The sequence below is a fragment of the Chroicocephalus ridibundus genome, chromosome 5, assembly GCF_963924245.1.
Source record: "Chroicocephalus ridibundus chromosome 5, bChrRid1.1, whole genome shotgun sequence".
NCBI lineage: Eukaryota > Metazoa > Chordata > Aves > Charadriiformes > Laridae > Chroicocephalus > Chroicocephalus ridibundus.
The window spans coordinates 27146655-27165355 of record NC_086288.1 but is presented as its reverse complement, the minus strand read 5'-3'; the positions used below and the strand labels follow the sequence as shown (position 1 = coordinate 27165355).

Genomic DNA, 18701 nt, shown 5'->3' with positions numbered 1-18701 from the left:
AAACAATGACGAAGTAATTGACACAAGCATGATTTGGCAAGGTTGGCACTCATATTTGAAGGATACTCTTCGCTGTTACGAATGTCCACCACCAGCAGCTTTGGCTTGCTAGACTTTGTTTTCTTTACAGGCGTTTTGGAATGACTGGGTCCTGTCAATTCACACAAATCAATCAGATCTTCTGCTGAAATTCGTGGCGACACCTCTGCCTTCAGGTCATCCAACTTGATGGAATCCCTAGACTTTAAAAGAAGAAAATCAATATTAGAGGTGACAGAATTAGAGACATGGTGGTTTTTTTTGAAACTTCTACTTATTTGACAGCCTCAAAGTCAGAGATTAGACCCTGTTAGGCAGAAATAGATCATCTTCTTACAACTCTGAACTAGTCTGAGTTAAACTATCCATATAGAAAAGCTCCAGACCAGTGCCAAATGCGTATCTGCCAATTACAGCCCTATTTTCTGTTGAATGTATTAAAAAATAAAATTGTTTGACAAACTGTGAAAACTGTCTTAGTTTGTGATTTATTAATGAATTATTCACTGTGGCTGAGGGGGTCACAAAACTCACAGAATGTTTCTCAGTATCCGAAATGAAGTAAATTGGCTAGAAAGCACTCTCTGAAAGGAGAAGCTGAAAAGCTTCATGCTTGGAGTGGGAAAGAAGGATAGCAACTGGAGACTTGGCACAGAAACTGCAGGGATGCCTCTGTAAGATACAGGGCTATCTAAACAACAGGTATTATCCCAGACCAAAGACTAGGCACAAATCAGGACATCAGAAATGTAAGAAATAGTCCTGTATTATAAAGCAGAAAATTTGTTCCTTAATTTGGGGGACAGGCCAGATGACAACACAACACACACCACCACACACTTGGTAGTACACGAGCAACTAGTTTGATAATACTTAAATTGTTTTTCATAAGAGAGCCTTCATTGTGAATTATCTCAGAAATATTCCTAAGCGCTGGCATTTCTCAATTTTATATTCTTAAAAGCTTATGCATACCTCAATTAAGCAAAAAAAAAAAAACCAGAAAAAACCAAAAAACCGCTTTTTATATTTTTGTGATATTTTTGTGAATAACAGAGAATGCAGAAGTTCTGCATTTTCATTAATTACCGACACGTGCAAATCTCTGAACTGCAGCAGAAAAGAAACCACCAGAAACAACCGTAAGACAGCTGTGAAACTTTTGAAGCCATGTCTCCGCCTTCCTTCAGAGGTTGTTTTAGGCTGCTGAATCTTTTAAGTGCCTTTACAACTACACTTTCACCCAAAAGAATTAGCTTGACTCACTCAAAATAAAGCATGAGGAAAACCTCCAGTTTGTTCAAGAGCGTCAAACTCAGATTCTTTACAAGCAATAGGCAAAAAGATCTGCAGCATGCCCTAAGCTTTTGTCCTTTGGTACACTGGGTTTGCAAAACCTATTTGAAGATCTAAAAGTTAAAGGACTGCTACAGTCACTTTTCCTATTATTACATACGCAAACACGAGACTTTTTTCTTTAATCTCTCGACTAGCCTAGTGGAACTTCCAGAACTATATCTGCACTTCAATTAATTGTGGAAAGTGCTTATTTTTTAAAACTTTCATATACTATGTAATTAAAAATACATTAGCATGCACCATGGTGTTGAGTTTAAAAAGTACGCTTATTACTTATAGTCTTCTGCAGCAAAAAACCTTTTTTTTTTCTGCTGTTGCCATTGCCTCAAATCTGAAAAATCACAGGTAAATTTTAAAGCAGCTTGGTTTCATTATGCTTTAATCCAGCAGATACAGAGTTAACAGGTTGGTTACATATGCAAAAACCCCAACCATTATGGTACTCGACTTACTCCAGGAGTTATGTACATCAAAGATACTTATGGAGCTTAGTCATCTTATAACAGAACTGGTTTGTCTCATGCACCCATTGTGCTCCTGCTGAGCAGGAGGCCAAATAGAGGCAGAAGTTCTTTATAACTAAGTCTACAGCTGCTTCTAGTGAGTTATTCTGGCTTGTCAGGAGACAGGAACAGTCGGAATAACTAGGATTTGTTACAGGGAGCATCTTCTGAAACATCTTCAGTCTGTTTTGATGTCTTATTCTTGAGGAAGACCACCTATATTAACGAAACAGCCAACCATTGCATCAAGATTTGCTTGTGCACTCTGCAGTTGTTCTGAACATGAGCACAGGCATACAGAGATGGACTACAGAAAGTGGATAAAAAGAAAGAACAAATAGAAAATTATCATGTATTATCTTTGAGAATGAGTCTATACAGTGCAGACAAAATATAGGTCTTAGAGTATCACAGTAGCAAATTTTCTGCTTTGAAATAATATTCCATTTCTGTCATCTTGTTTTAGATTGCAATAATCACAGAGATTCAGGACACTACGTGCTTACAGACCATGAAAAAAATTCAACAAAACAGGAGTAACACACTGAAGGAAATGGAGGTATGACTATTTAGTATTAGCCCGACTGACCATTGTTAGCGCTAGTGTTTGTTTCAGGTTCTAAACATATTAATTTCTCATTTAATCCGAGAACTATTCCAAGTTTAGAGAACGTGCTAGAGAGAACAGAGACATGCATATATTTTCCTGAGTTATATCCCAGAAGAAGACTTCTTAGACAGTCCTTCTGCTGTTAGAAATACCTTTGTTGTAAGCAGGTTATCAAAAAGCACTCAAAATTACCAACAAAATTGGCAATTGTACTTCAGGGAATAAGCCCACCAAATTGCCTTTTCCATTGTATATGACAGTATTCAAACAAAAGAATTTACAAATTGGTAGTCTCAGCACATAATTTCCTCCCAAGTTCAGAATAATAGAGGTCATGACGCTTTATAATCAGAAAGATCTTTGATTTTCTGGATAACGTATTATTTGTTTCAACAGAATAGTCAATACTCAAGGGAGACCTGTTTCCATAAAAATAACTGTGAAAGAGGACACAGCCAACTCCCATTGCTGTCTAAAGCCACCTCCCTGTTGAGTAGCTGGATTTCCCCAAGAGAAGTCCAAGGAAATGGACTGCATCAAAGCAGAGGAGAAGGAGGAAGAACAATGACAAACTTCAGACTTGTCAAATGAATTCAGCAGTCCCTGTCTAGGGGATTTATAGCAGACACAAGTTTGCAATATCCAAGAAAGGTAGCAATGTAGAAAGAGTAGTGATTACATAAATACATACTTGGCTGAGATATTTGCCTGATGACTAAAACTAGCAGACATCACTACACCCTCCTCAGGTGACAGCTTCTCCCCTCAGGAGAATGTTTGCGGAGCAACACCGTGGAGGGAAGGGAAGCAAATCCACTGCAAAAAGAATTCAGTCCTTGAAGCGAGGTCAGACGATTACAGGTAACAATAAACACTCCAGTAGCAAAGTCAGGCATTATAAATGTGGACTATGCCAGTGAAGCTGGCTGAGATGACCTGAGTTAAGTCTTCTGGAGAAACATTTACATTGTGATGGACTCTAATTATACAACTACTTCCTACTTTTATTTATACAATTTTTGTCTAATTCAGCAGATAGGATGAATGCCTCAGGAAAGCATAAAAGTTTAAGAGGAAAGTACGAAGTCTGCATCAGAAAACAAATCAGTCAAAATTCACCTAAACTGATATAAAACCATTTTCCCCTTATCTGGAAGTATAAAGCCACAAGAAGTGCTCCACAGATAGACACTATCTGTCCTGTGAATAGGGTTTAATAACCAGGACAAGCGTTTTTTTTCCTTCAACTGGGTTGAAAATAAGGAAAAACACATACTGCTGTGAATTTTAGAACCATCTTGGCTTTGCTTTGACCTAGTATGTCCAGATCTACTTCAACGGTATATTTAGTGATACAGATCTCTATATAATCTTTGAAGAAAGCTGCAGCCTAAAGCTCCTTGACAGACTTGCAGGAAATAGAATTGTTGAATCAATTCTTTCTTTTAACAACTGTTTTATCAGACTAATTTATTTCCTTCAAATTGCAAAGGGAATTATGTGCATGCACTTATAATATCATCTTTCCTAATTACATTTAAAAATTTGACTTTATCTGCTGTATCTGCTAACAACTATATTTCAGGTCAGACATTTTCTCACAGGAATTTTCTAATGGTCTGTCTGTCACAGCACAAACTAAGTACAGCTAACTCCAAGCTGTCAATCCTTCTACCCAGTCCTCCTCACAAGTCCTCTTCATACCGCCATCTTGCTATGGGTACCTGTAGTTTGGCACTGGACTTGAGTTCAGACAGCTCTTGAGGCTTCCATAGCCCCTGAGCACCCAAATCTTGCAGATTCTTCTGAACCTTTAACACCTTTCCTACTCCTCTCCACAACAGTGTTCCAGCTGCTTTCTACCACCTCAGTGACTACTGTCTTTGACACAAAAGTCTACATGTGCTAAGATACTGAACTTACTACTTAAATTGCTTTGCCTATTTTCCTTCAAAGGAGATCTCCTAACTTCAAGCACGAATCTTGCTTTAGACTAGTCAGCTGTAAGAAGTTGTTCATCAGGGACAACCACTTAATCAGCAGGCTGGTAACAGGAAAAAGAGTACTTACGCTAAAGTCTGAGGTCTACTCGCCTCACAGAAGTTTCTCTGACAACACCCTAAATTCTTTACTTTCAAAGTACTTATTTTTCTCACCCCATTAATTTTCAAATAGGCCTGGGAATTGCTAAGCCATATGCATTTACTGCTCTTAATAAAAAGAAATAGGCATTAAGAATTTAATTTTTTTTTTTTTTTACATTAGGAATTAAAGCTGCTTAAACATCCTCAAATTAGAAATCAAGCTTCAGAAAGATTAAAGCACTCCAGAACACGAGGCTGGCACAATCACAGCTCCTATCTATTTTTCCATTAGCCTGTAATCTCTTACAGGCATTTCATCCTGGCTATAAATGAAGATATACTTTTTAATTTTTTTTTAGAAAGTAAGCAAAGATACTAAGTATCTTTAGTTCTGCTGAACCTGAACTTAACAGTCCCGTCTGATAAACACAGGAGCTATAAAGCAACTTTTTATCCATGGAAAGGACAGCTTTATCTGAGTAGAAGCAGGGTTTCCCCCCTTTTGTCCTTGAAGTTGGCAAAACTTATTGCAGCAAATGTAATACAGGAGGAATTTCGGTGAAAGTCAGTATAATTAAAATCTGGGGTTCAAGTAAAATAATCTATTCCCAGTATGAAAGTCCTTTACACAGAAACAAGCTTCATGGTAGATGTCATTCCATATTGTTGGAACATAATTTTTGGTTTTGAAATCAATGTACGCATGTACATCTAGGAACAAGACGACAAAAACATTTTTAAACCAGCTTAGAAGATAACGGTTTTAAAAGATTTCTGAAGAATTGTTCAAACAGAGAAAGAAACAAAAGCAGATTCACACAGCAACTACAAACAGATGCAACTCTGAATCAAAGGTCACACTAGTTTGTAGCAAAGACATTGCTATTTGTTCTTGGTTTTACTTCAAATAACCATAATGGAAGAAAGATAATGTATTTTTTTTTTTTTACAGCGTATTCCACCTAAATACAGTACTCAGTGTCATGGTGCCACCATATAAACTTTGGGATAAATATATTTATATAGAGTAGCACTATTTTATACCAATTAAAATATAGCTGTCAGATGAAAACAACTGGTAGAAAAGAAGAGGAAGAATAAGCATGAACAGGACACTTCAGGGCAGATTTGTAGGCAAAGCCATTGCTATCGTGTTTTTATCAAAAATGCAGTTTGCACAACAGGCACAGTCGGTTTTCAGGAAGTATCTGAAAACAAGACCAGGTACGAACACTGGATTTTTGCTGCCTCATCTAAAAGGATTTTTATGACTGAAACCAGTCATTACCAGTGTGTTTGCACTCAGTAATTTCCATGCAAATGTTTTTGTTTATATTCTTCAAAATAAAGTAGATGAAGGCAGTACTTAATCCCCTAGGAGCATTGTCCTTTGGATATTTATTTTTTGTGGCGTGTTTTTGTTTGTTTGTTTTTAAACAAATAGAATGACTCCCATTGCTCCCTTGAATTCTGATGGCCTGATAAACGAAAAGTACTTAGCTCCTGTACCATCTGAGAGAGAATGATGCTTAAATCCACTGTCACTGACAGAAAGAGGCGGGGAAGTATTCTAATGATCATAAATAAATAAAAAGGAATACATATCTTGACACAGTCCCTAATCCCCCTTCCCTCTCCCCCCCCCACCATTTTTTATGACCTTTATTCGAAAAGGGTCACACAAAAAGGCTTCAGTGTTTTTAGATGTTAAATCAATACCACTTATAAAGGAGGAGCAGTCAAACCCTCCAGGTTTTAGGAACTGTTTTCTAAAATTTTTCAAACACTTGAGAGCGACTATTCTCTACACAACCTCTCTAGCAAACTGATTCTTACACTTCAGATTCAGCGTTCCCTTGTCATCATGCTCTGCTTCTGCTATTTCCAAGTCAAGACATTGGTGCCTGCCTGCACTATGCTCCCTATCTCCTCTACTTGCTATGTCTTTAGTTTGCTCCATTTCATTTTGCAAGCTATACTCTCCCACCTCCTCTATCACCCTGACTCCCCCACAAAGCTCCCTTCGCCAGGATTCATACCTTAAGGAGTGAGCAAACAGCAACTTCTAGCCAATTGCCATTCATAAACATCCTCCAAATATCTTCATACACCATTGTAGGCAGTCTACAAAAATGTGAGTGAGCTCGGCTTGCCGAAGTAGCTCATTATTAAGGAAACCTCTTTCTCCCTGGAATAACATAATTGAGTAACATATGTCATCCCTGGATAACCTAATTGAATAAGCTGAGTCAGCAGAGCAGAAAGACAAGTTATTCCCTGTGTGCAGCTAGGCAGACATGCTGCAAAGTCTCAGTAGTTATTGCCTCTGATGCAATAAAATAGGTAAACATTTCTCACCACTGCAGGAAACCATTTTAAAATACAAAGCTGAGCCATAATCCAGTTGTGCCTGAAAATACCCACAAAATGCTTTAACATGAAATAACACTTGAAGTAAAAGCAGGAGCAAGAAGGTCTTGCAAGCCTTCCCTGCTTTCTATTGGTGCCTCTATTTTCCTCTTGGTAGATGCTCTCTCTTTGAGAAGAAATAGTATTACTTTAAGAAAAAAATATTGCAGAATCTTAAGAGTACTCTCAGAGATTCCCTTGCCCTCTTTAAAAACAAAACCAACAGGAATTTAATATCACATCTCAATGCAAACTGCAACCGAAAGAGGAATTTCCTTTCCCTCACAATGTGATCATGTGTCACAATGTCACTCAATGTCAGAGACCTTGGATTTAGATGATCCATCTGTTTTCAGGATTCAACTGGAGTTGCTATTTATCTATTATTCCTGTTTTCTCAACTGACATTAACAATGGCAGCACAGCTCTGGGACATTTTCAGTTATTCACCACTGTGAAGCCTGCCAAAGTACAAAACATACTGTTAAGGCTCTACCTTAACTGGTGACTATCAAGAGGAGTGCTGAATTTGAGTAATTGTCAAAAAGTGTGAAAATATGGTTAGCCAGACAGTTATGCTGTAAGCTGTACGTGCTTTTCACATCAATCTCCTTGGATTTCTATACCACTCCACTCATTTTAGAAACCTGTCCCGAAGCTTTGGTGAGATATACATAAATAACCATTTTAGCATCAACAGAAACATTTCTGCCCATCAACCGAAAATGTGTTCATTCATGTTTGCAGGATGGGCTCTGTGACTAACTTTTGCTGCAGGTTCAACTTTGCAATCAGTATGCACTCTTTCTTCTAGCTATGCTGTTGCACATATTTGAAAATAATATTTTCCACTGGTAACAACGGCAGATAAGAAAACATATACACATAGCTGTAGCAATTTTACTAGTAGATTAAGATGATGTTGACACAGTCACATAGGCCACCAGCCAATTTGTCCTAGGCTATCAACTGCAAGAGTGCAGCAACAGCACCAGGCAAGAGAGCTGCATTCAGTAAAGTCTTTTTCATCCTCTCACTGCACTTCATAATAAAGTTAGATTATCATGACACCGCATCCTGACTCAACTGACAAAATGCACAGCACTTAGCCTGGCCTGAGGCATTAAGAAAGGGATGCGATGAAATCCTGGATTCAAGGTTAGGCTAAGGCAGGCTCCTACAGAGACCTATATAGAGAAAGAGAATAGGGTAGGACAGAAGACTGGGGAGTAGAGGGAAAAGAACACCTTTGGCCTTTGACAGAAATAATTATCTCCAACATAATACATCCCTTACCCATATCATGAAAATTCATTTTTATTACCTTTTCTCAAGAGCACTGTTACACAGCACTGTGCTCTAGACATAACTTTCACAGCAGCAATATATGGCATACAGAGGAGTTAGTGCATGCTGGAATTAGAGCTGCTGTGAGAGGCAGGAGGCAGCTATGTCTGTGCACATGAGCATATCTGTGCGTGAGATAAACTACTAAGATCCTTGAGTTTACTGCTCCTCCAAAACCTGACTTCAAAAACTTCTGCCAAACCCCACTGCCTTCTAATCCTACAAGCACACACATAAAAAAAATGTAATACCAAGTGGACCATTTCTCTTTGCCGTCTCTAATTGTGCTTAACAGAAGCTGAGAAAAGCATCAAGCTTTTCAGATTTGTGCTGGTTCTAAAGCATATTTTTAGCACTCAGTGGGTTATTCTGAGTGTTACTTCTCTCCTAAAGTAAATTCACATACACACCAGACAGCTTTTTCCATTTTCCTTTTTTAGATACAGGCCACTTTCTTTTTTTTGATAAAATATGGATTATTTAACAAAGTATGAAATAAAACTAACACCCAAGAAACCACACCAAGTATTTATATTAGTTACCAAAAAGACTTATTTCCACTACAGTCCTCCATCTCAAAGAGGGCCGGAGTCAGTGCTAAACCACGTGAAAACAAAGTACCAACTATACCACCAGCCAGCCACCTTGCAATTCAGGACCACTACAGCCTGAACTTTTGCCCTCCTTAGGAGCTTGCGAGCTGATCATCTTTTGCATGTCTCAGGGGAAGATTTTAAAGCATCCCTCACAAAATGTTAACTTTACATCACATCGTCAGCAACCCACTAAATAATTACCAGTGAAATTATTAAAACACTGAGGTGTGTAACTGTTTCCTAACATTCTCCATGCATTGGATGTGCATAAAAAAAGGGAAAAAAAGAAAAAAAAAAAAGAGGTGTTCCAAAAATAGATTACTGCTACTACTCTTCAGTGACACCAAGCAAATTCCTCCTTGCTAAAACTTAGTTATAACGCAAGGCTTTGCTGCAGCCATACTTGTGGAAAGAAACATTTTCACAACACCAAATTTTCAAGAATAGAACCACACCAGCTCACCAGTATCACAGAGATCACCCACCAATAATCAGTGAGGAAAAGTGGCATCAATCTGCAGATGGAAAAAGCATAGGTAAAACACACAGTGCCACTTGGCCGAGCTCAGATTCGGACTGCCAGCTGCAGCTGAGTATCGAGTATGGCTGGGCAGATGTAACACTGGCCAGAGAGACTTAGGAAATTCTGGTTTTCTTCCATTTTTCATTTCAATAATACAATAATTTACTTTGGCAAGGACTGACCTCAGGCTATGTTACCAGTGCTACCATATGCATTTCAGACAGTATCTTCTCACAGGATACACTCCACAGGGGCTACGATTGGGAATAAAAGGGAAAACCAGAGTTGGCTCAAATCAGAGCTATTTAACAGCTGCAACAAACTTGATTGTACTGTTCTGTTCTATTTACTACTTTATTATGGGCCCGATTCCTTTCTTTATCTAGTTAAACAGCTCATTTTCAATAATTTCCACACCTTAAAGGGTGGTGATGGTAGCTGTCATATCCCTTATTCTGTCATACAGTGGCTACTGCTTACGATTTTTTAAAGTAAATTTCTTTTCCCCAGTAATATGGCAAAACTGAAAAAAAGAGGAAAAGGAAACTCCTAATATTTAATTGATCAGAGGCTATCAAATCCAGAACCTGATTTTAAAACAATTAAAAAAACACAAACAAACAAACAAAAAAACCCACCAAAAAAACCCCCAAACCCCCACAGTGTCATAAGATGCAGAGAGAGAACCAGCTAGATTATTTTTTTTTTTAATTAATTTTACAGGTATAATTATTCCCTCCCCTTCAGCACATTTGTTAATCAGTCATGGAATCCCAATTGTGGGAGGTCAAAAAGGTCAAAAACACCCAGCTTTCAACTTCAAAGTGGGCATAATTGCAAAGGCTTGTGAGGAAGGACTAGATGGACAATCAGTGAATCCAGAACGTGAGCCTAAGGCTGCAGCAGAGAGTGCTCTGGCTGCTCCGGCTGCCCCATTTACATTCACTGCAGACAAACACGTCCCAGGGAGACTCGGAAACCAAGTCTGTACAAAATATGTTTACAATCCTTAAATATAATCTAAGTGAGTGTCTAATAAACTATTAAGAGTCTCATCTAAATAATATTTATATTATTATAAACATATTCCTTTAATTCTGCCTCGACTAAGAAAAAACACAGCACATTTGTTCCAATGAGTTTACATTCAATTAAAGTAATTGCTATTTATATTACAACTTAAAAAACAACCACAACATTCATTAGAGACTCTTATATTAACATCTAACATCAGTTATTTCCTAAGCCAATATATTCCTTGTTTTATCTACTCTGGCAATTGATTCAATGCCTTATCTTCTAACAGAAAAAGTCCTAAAACATATTAAAATACATTCATATTTTTAAAACCAAGCAGAGTAACAGCAAGTGCTATAAAAGGCTTCCTTCAGGTTATGTAATCTGCAGAACCAAAGCACTGGAAGCAGAGTTTTCCTTACGCTCCCCTTTTTCGTTACTAGCTGCCTGGTTTGTAAGTTATCAAAAACAATTTTGAAAAGCTAACAAATACACAAAGTTTTGAAGCTTTCAACAATTCCTAAAAATATTTGCCAGAACACGATGAACTTATGACATCAAATTAAACAGAGAATTGTTTATTCACTCACAGGAGAGCGACATAAAATGTGTATTTCAACCAACTCATCTCAAAAACTACAAATAAACTCAACTTCTCACTCAAACTGTTGGCAGCTACAGTCAGAAAAACAGAAGCATCAAAGGCACACGCAAAATAAATTAGAAACATTAACTCAGATCTCGATCAGTTAATGCTTTGCAGAACATGAACTAAAGACAAATTTGAGGAACAGCTTTCTGTTCAGTAGCAGAACAATGAAAGAAGAAAACAAAACCAAGTTCCGTACAAAAACAGAACACAAAAGAAACCTGAAACGGGTCAGGATAGTCAGAAGACCCTTGAGGCAGAATATATATAACAGCTGTTATGAACAGCATGGACGTTGCACCAGTGCACTTGGACATTTCCTAGCTTGTACACTGAAACAGAAGTGTTGGTATACACGACTCATCATGCTTTTTTTAGAAGAATAGATGAACTTCACACAACAGTTATTCAAGGACTTAATATAAACCTAGCCAATACATTTTGTGGCTGGAGAGCTGCCTGGCAGAAAAGGACCTGGGGTTGTTGGTCAACTGCCAGCTGAATATGAGCCAGCAGTGTGCCTAGGTGGCCAAGAAGGCCAACAGCATCCAGGCCTGTATCAGGAACAGTGTGGTGAGTAGGACTAGGGAAGTGATCGTCCCCCTGTACCTGGCACTGGTGAGGCCCCACCTCAAGTACTGTGTCCAGTTTTGGGCCCGTCACCACAAAAAAGACATTGAGGTGCTGGAGCGGCTCCAGAGACGGGCAACAAAGCTGGTGTGGGGTCTGGAGAACAAGTCTTATGAGGAGCGGCTGAGGGAGCTGGGGTTGTTCAGCCTGGAGAAAAGGGGCTGGGGGGAGACCTTATCGCTCTTTACAACTACCTGAAAGGAGGCTGTAAAGAGGTGGGGGTCGGTCTCTTCTCCCAAATAACAAGTGATAGGACAAGAGGAAACAGCCTCAAGTTGCGCCAGGGGAGGTTTAGACTTGATATTAGGAAAAGTTTTTACACCAAAAGGGTTACTAAGCATTGGAACAGGCTGCCCAGGGAAGTGGTCGAGGCACCATCCCTGGAGGGATTTAAAAGACAGGTAGACATAGTGCTTAGAGATATAGTTTAGTGATGGTTTTTGTCAGAGTTTGGACTCAGTGATCTGAAAGATCGCTTCCAACCTAGGCAAGTTTATGATTCTATTATTTTATATGGACAAATATATCCTAGGTGCACACAGGAAATTAGAAGCACCTGAGTGCTGGTGTATTTATTGCAAATAGGCCTGAATTTCCATCTGAAAGAAGTCTGTCACACTAGCTATCCTCAGTTATCTGCAAAGAAAAGTTGCCATCAGAAAACTTTGCTCATAATATTTTTGATAAAAATAAATATGTTTTTCATGTTTGTACTGTTTCATCAAGCCATTAAGTCACCTTCCTACTTAAGCATTTTTCCTACTTCAAAAATGAAAAACTGAACTGGACCAGTGGCATTTAAATCAATGCAAGGATCAAAAATCATCTGGCATACTTTTCTCCAGTTGAAAGCTTTCAGTCCCCAAAATTCATCAAGAACTCCCACCCTTGAGAAGAGGATGGGAAGTAGAAGACCAAGATGAAGGCACAATTTTATCAGCCTTGGGATTTCTGTAAGTCTACCTGCCACATCTGAGCAGACATTCATAAAGATAAAGAAACTGCATCATTTAGAAGTATACAGGCAGTTTGCAAGCTACCATGCCTCTAATAAAAGAGGTACAGGCAATGCAGAAAATTGTTATGCAACAAATGTGACCCCTGGACATTCAAGAAAAACACTTTGGGAGTTTCCAAGGGATGAAGGTAAGTGTCAGGAAGAGTAAGAAAAAAAAGAAAAAAAATAATCAGTGTACTGTTCAGGAAAAGATTAGACACAAATTTGAGTAGACTGCTACTAAAATTCAGTAGTGAATTTAAAGGTTTTCTTCCATTCTTATTTTTGACATTTTATCTTTCTCAAAATAATCATGCAAAATCACTTAAACTGTACATTCATTCTCTCCAAAACTATTTCCTCCTTGAGATTTTATCTCAGTAGAAATATGCTTAGCGGCTGAAAGAGTAAAAGATTAAGCAACACGAAAGTCCAGGAGGGAAGAGAGCACCCAAGCCTATTTATGAAGTTGCAAATAGATGCCACTAAAATGAAAACTAAGCAATGCTAGTGATAAAAAAGTCAAAAGTTTTGTTTTACTGGCTGAGGATTTAGGGAGAAAAATGCTCACCCAGAGGCAAATACTTCTCATGTTATCATTAACCAAAGCACCATAACATGCAGATACACACAAATATTTGAGTAGCCAATAAAAAACACTTAAGAAACAAACTGAAGCAGCTTAGAAGGAAAATACAAAATATAGGAGTAGGAGACAGATGGTGTTTAGAATTAAATACACTAAACACAATGTTTCATGAAGTCATAAATAACCTTCAGAAGCAAACCCACAGCTTTGTTTACAGAAGAATTGTTTCCTACCCTCCCCACCCTTAAATACAGAGGTGATCCACAAATATAAAACTGGAGATACAAATGTAGTACAAACTGCTTGTCCAAATAATGAGCAACTAAATAGGGGGGAAACAGCAAAGTAATTTTTTAAGAGTTAGACTGACCACCAAGGAGACAATGGTGTTTTAGAAAATCCATTAATGGCCACTGTGTGTACTAAAGATTGAACTCAAGATTCCATTGCTTTTAAGTAGAAAAAAAAGTTTCCCCATAGCAGTAAACACCAGTAGAGTACACATCTGAAGAAAGAGACAGATAGCTCCAGGATTAAGGTTAAAAAAACCCAAAACAAGGCAAAACACCTCACAAAAAACGCTCACACCACCTTTGGGCGTAAAGAGTGTATTTCATTAATAATTTCGATTTTTTTTAGCAATGTTGCTCAAACCTCTGAGAAGCGTCGTCTTATAAAGACAAATCCAGAAGTGCAGAACTGGTCACAAGTGAGTCTCAGCTGATTAGTTGCTCATGTTACACCAGATTTTCAAAGTCTGAACTATGGCTGCTGACAGAACTATAACATAGAATCATAGAATTGTCTAGGTTGGAAGGGATCTTTCAGATCACTGACTCCAGCCAGCAACCTAACACTGACAAAAACCATCACTAAACCATATCTCTAAGCACTATGTGTACCCATCTTTTAAATCCCACCAGGGATGGTGCCTTGACCACTTCCCTGGGCAGCCTGTTCCAATGCTTAGTAACCCTTTTGGTGTAAAAATTTTTCCTAATATCAAGTCTAAACTTCCCCTGGTGCAACTGGAGGCCGTTTCCTCTTATCCTACCACTTGTTACTTGGGAGAAGAGACCAACCACCAACTCCACAGCCTCCTTTCAGGTAGTTGTAGAGAGCAATAAGGTCTCCCCCCAGCCCCCTTTCTCCAGGCTGAACAACCCCAGCTCCCTCAGCTGCTCCTCATAAGACTTGTTCTCCAGACCCATCACCAGCTTTGTTGCCCTTCTCTAGACTTGCTCAGAATCTCAATTTCTTTCCTGTAGTGAAGGGCCCAAAACATATTTGGCTTGTGTATATCTGCCTCAAAACCTGACACAAAAAAAGATACAGCATATGAGAGCAAACACATTTGTAGACTGTAACTTAACATATGAATCAGCTTCCTTGTCATTCAGGTGTCCATGAGATAAAGCCTGAATATGTTCACGTGTTTCTGTATAAATCATAGTGCTGCTCCATATGAGGAGCTTAAAAAACCCAACACCCTACAGCAGTACTCAAAAGATCCAATACACTAGAGCTTCAAAAGAAGTGAAACTATCAGTTACGCTGCAGTAAAGGAAAAGTGTTTTGCTGCTAAGTAGAAAGAAGTAGAAATGAAAGAGAAGGCAATAAAAGTTATGGTATTTATTTTTCTTCTATGTAACATACCAAAACCATTAGCTTAATTTCTTGGAAATTTTGGAATGGATGAGCCTAGTTACTAGCATTATAAAGAAACAAAACTTCTGGTGTGAAAATAAAATTACTACCAGTAAAAAAATAAAAAAAAACCCCACCCAAAAAACTTCTCAGGAAATGGAAGGACACTGAAAGAAACTTTGCTTGACCCAAAATAATGGATTTTTATCTCTGCTACAAATATAAATCTTTGTTCTGTTTACCAGTTCAGTAGACCGTTGCTGCTTTCTCCCATGTGCCCCCTTGCTATTCCCAAGTCCCTTCACTCTTTCTTGGATACAGAAAGGCACAAGCACATTCTTAGGACTGAGAAGGCTTGTCTTTTTACTCTTTGTCATCATAACTTTAAGAAAAGCTAGCACATACACAAAAACATTTTCACTGTTAGCACTGTCAGTCTGCCAAGAGAGGCTGCATAATCTCTTTCCTTGGAAGTTTTCATGACTTGATGGAACAAAGCCCTGGGCAACCCCAACTGAATTCAGTGTTGGGCCTGGTTTTTGCAGGAATTTGCACCAGATGACTTCCTAAGGTCCTATCTGAATTATTTTATGAACGTGCAGCCCTTAGCTGCTTCAGAAAGTCCCTCTACATATCTCTAGAACAGCACAGCAGCAGTTGTGTTGGCTACAATTCCTGTATGACAACAGCCAGTATTCTCCTGTCATTTCATTTTTCTTCCCAATTGCATTTCTACATCCACTTATTATTTCTTAAATCCTGCAAGCTCTTCGGAGTTTCCTTCTGTTCTGCATTTGCATGTCTAGCACTTGGACTCCTGGACTTGTGGCTAAGGTTTCCAGAAAATACAGCAATAGAAATAAAATCAAAACTAAATTAAAAAACAAGAAAATGACTGAATATCAAACTCAGGTTTAAGGACTACTTCAAAAGTAAGATATACTTGAGTGACAATGCCCTTCTTAGTTTCTTAGTAGTTAGGAAAAAACAGATGAAAAAAAAACCCCAAAAAAAACAACTTAATGCAATTGACTAAATAGATATGGCAGGTCTATATATCCTTCCCCTATTATTATAATGTACTTGTGAATGAATTCTGATTGGGAGAATGTGAAAGGAGAAAAAAAAACAAAAGTGTTTCATTTTTAAGAGACTGAAGATTTGTACTGTTGAGAGGAAGGAAAGGAATAATTTCAAATGACCATTCTTCAGATGATGTATTTGGCAAGAGAAACAACCATCAGATATTACTGGAGAGAGACGGGAAAAAATATTCGTACTAAGCTGAGTATCTATTTAATGCAGATATACTCTTAGACACTAGTTATTCTTTGCCAAGACAAACACAGGCATAACTCTCATACTACCTCTCAAAATAACTTGAGCCATACCTTTAACCTGACATGCCAAGATAGAAAAAACAGTCAGAGCTTCCTGCATCACTTTCCAGTTACCTATTTCTCTCTGGCAAACTGTTCTTTTTACTATTTTTCTCCTAAGATAAAGACTCTTTGTAGTTCTGCTGGTGAGTCATGGACATTGGTCTGTTGTGGTAACAAACACCACAGAACCGAAGGAGCAGGAGTTGGGAGAGGCAGAAATCCGGCACAACAAGAAATAATTTTATTGGCATGTACATCAAAGAAGCTGGAGTTCAAAGCAGTAAAGTTTAAAAAAAAAAACCAAAACCCAACAACCTTTCAGTTAATTCTCATTCACTACATTGGATTGTTCATCAAAATTAATAATATGGCATAAGCTCTATCACTGTGCACTGGCTTACAAGCAAATCAGAACATCTCATGAATGTGTTAAACCCCTGTGCTTGGAAGTGACAACATAAATGCCAATTTGGTTTGTACCAACCAAACTTAGGTTTGGTTGGTATTTTCTTCCTGTCTAAATTTAAAAGAGAAAAAAAACATCTGGGGCCGGAGAAATATGCATTCTGAACAACTCTCCCCCCTCCACTTCCCAAATCACTTACTAGGTCACTTCGAGGTGCTTCCTGATAGTCTGCTGAAAAGCAGGACATGGAACTTCTTGTGCCGTTGCTCTCACTGGCTTGCCGTGGAGGCTGTGCATATTGCCTGTATGTAGCACTCTTCGGGGTCCAGCGAAACAGGTTGATTGACTCACGAACACAACGCTCAATGTCAATCTCTGATCAGGGATTTAAAGAAAAAACAAGAAATGTAATCATGAAAAATCAGTAAAGCCAATTAACCTAGCTATGACATTGCTAAATAAACATATACCCATTTATACACCTCTATCTCTGTCTCTTTCTCCCCCACATAAAAGGCACATAGTTTTCAAAAAAAATTTCCCATAAAAAAACCCACTTAGACATTTATTATGAAAAAGTAGCAAAGACAGTTTAAGCATTAATTTTATCCCTAGTTATGTATGGAAATATAGCAAGCTGTTTAACAGAAGCGTAACAGAACTTTAACCAGTGCAAAGCCAGCAATATAACTGAAGCCTAGGCATTGTAAGGCATCTTCATTAAATGTCTTTGCACGTTGGACTACTGATTTTTAAATGTGAGTACTTGCAGTACATCAAAAGTACATTTCGTGCAGTGTATGGACATCGGGATTTTTGGATCAGCTGAGTGTCTTATTTATCAGTTCAATACTGCTACAAGCCAAACTGAAAGCTTTCCGTTGTTGAGCTTTGTGCAGCCTGCCATTTTGACAAAGCTAATGTTATCTGTTTGGTGGAAGAACAAGAGTTCTCAACACTGATTTGTGCTTGATGGCTAACACAATGGATTTTTTTTAGAACTTAAAAAAAAAAAAGTCCAAAACCTAATCAGACATTCACAGTGAAACATTCTGACTGAAGGAATGAAGTGCCGTGTGTGACAAACTACAGCTCAGCTTGGGAGGAGAGCAGACACCCATCAAATGGGAAGCATCCTAAAATAAGCTGTGGTCAAATAAAAAATTAACAAAGCATAATGTAAAACACTCGCAAAAGGAAAACAAAAAAGTAAACCTATTACAAACATCATTTTTTGCCACGCTAAGCATCTGCATGTATCTGTCTTCAAACAAGATGTAACATAAAAACAATTTAATTTTCTATCACTGTAAAAAGACTAGTTAATTTTGCATCTCTTGTCTGCGGTCTCATGAAAGGAAAAATTATTCTAGCTTGCCTTTTATGACAAACCTAGTGTATTGCATCATGCAAGTAACAGGTTTATTAGCCCTTCTTTCTTGTGTCTGTCCCAAGCATCTTGGATGATTCATTACTGCACTCACAATTTAGAAGACCGAAGCATCAGCTTCTACGAAGAAAATAGAGGCACTGTAGCCAAGCTTTATCTGTATATCTCAAACAGATTTCATGCATTGCCATCAATCAGGGAGTTACACCAGAAACCTCAGTCATTTAGCAGGGTGGTGAGCACAAGACGACGAAATTGAAGATTGGAATCATCCATTCCAGTTGGATAAGATTATTCGCTTTGTTTAAAATCTGGATGAATGATGTGGTCTATTAATCTCCCATTCAAAACGCTGTAGGATTCAGGTAGAATACAACCTGGAGCATAGGCTTTAATTCCACTGAAGACAACATGTTTATGTGCTATCTTGCTTCTGAAATTCTGAAAAATCTGGGACTAAAGCTGTGGTTTACCTAATTTTAATGGTAGCTCTAAAACCTTTTTGTGGATGTGAAAGTAAATCA

General features: G+C 38.2%; 1 protein-coding gene across 4 annotated transcripts in view; it reads right to left on the bottom strand.

The window, feature by feature from the left end:
• The window catches only part of TBCK (TBC1 domain containing kinase), a 144608-nt gene that overhangs the window by 52662 nt on the left and 73245 nt on the right, over positions 1-18701 (bottom strand). For 3 of the 4 annotated variants that reach the window (XM_063336866.1, XM_063336865.1, XM_063336867.1), the window contains 2 exons: positions 16987-17162; positions 67-242 (listed from right to left, as the gene is read on the bottom strand). In XM_063336866.1, coding sequence (XP_063192936.1) covers positions 67-242; positions 16987-17162 — 352 coding nt within the window. Of the gene's footprint in view, positions 1-66; positions 243-9652; positions 9725-16986; positions 17163-18701 lie in introns of those variants that run through there. The other variant, XM_063336869.1, reaches the window with a different exon arrangement.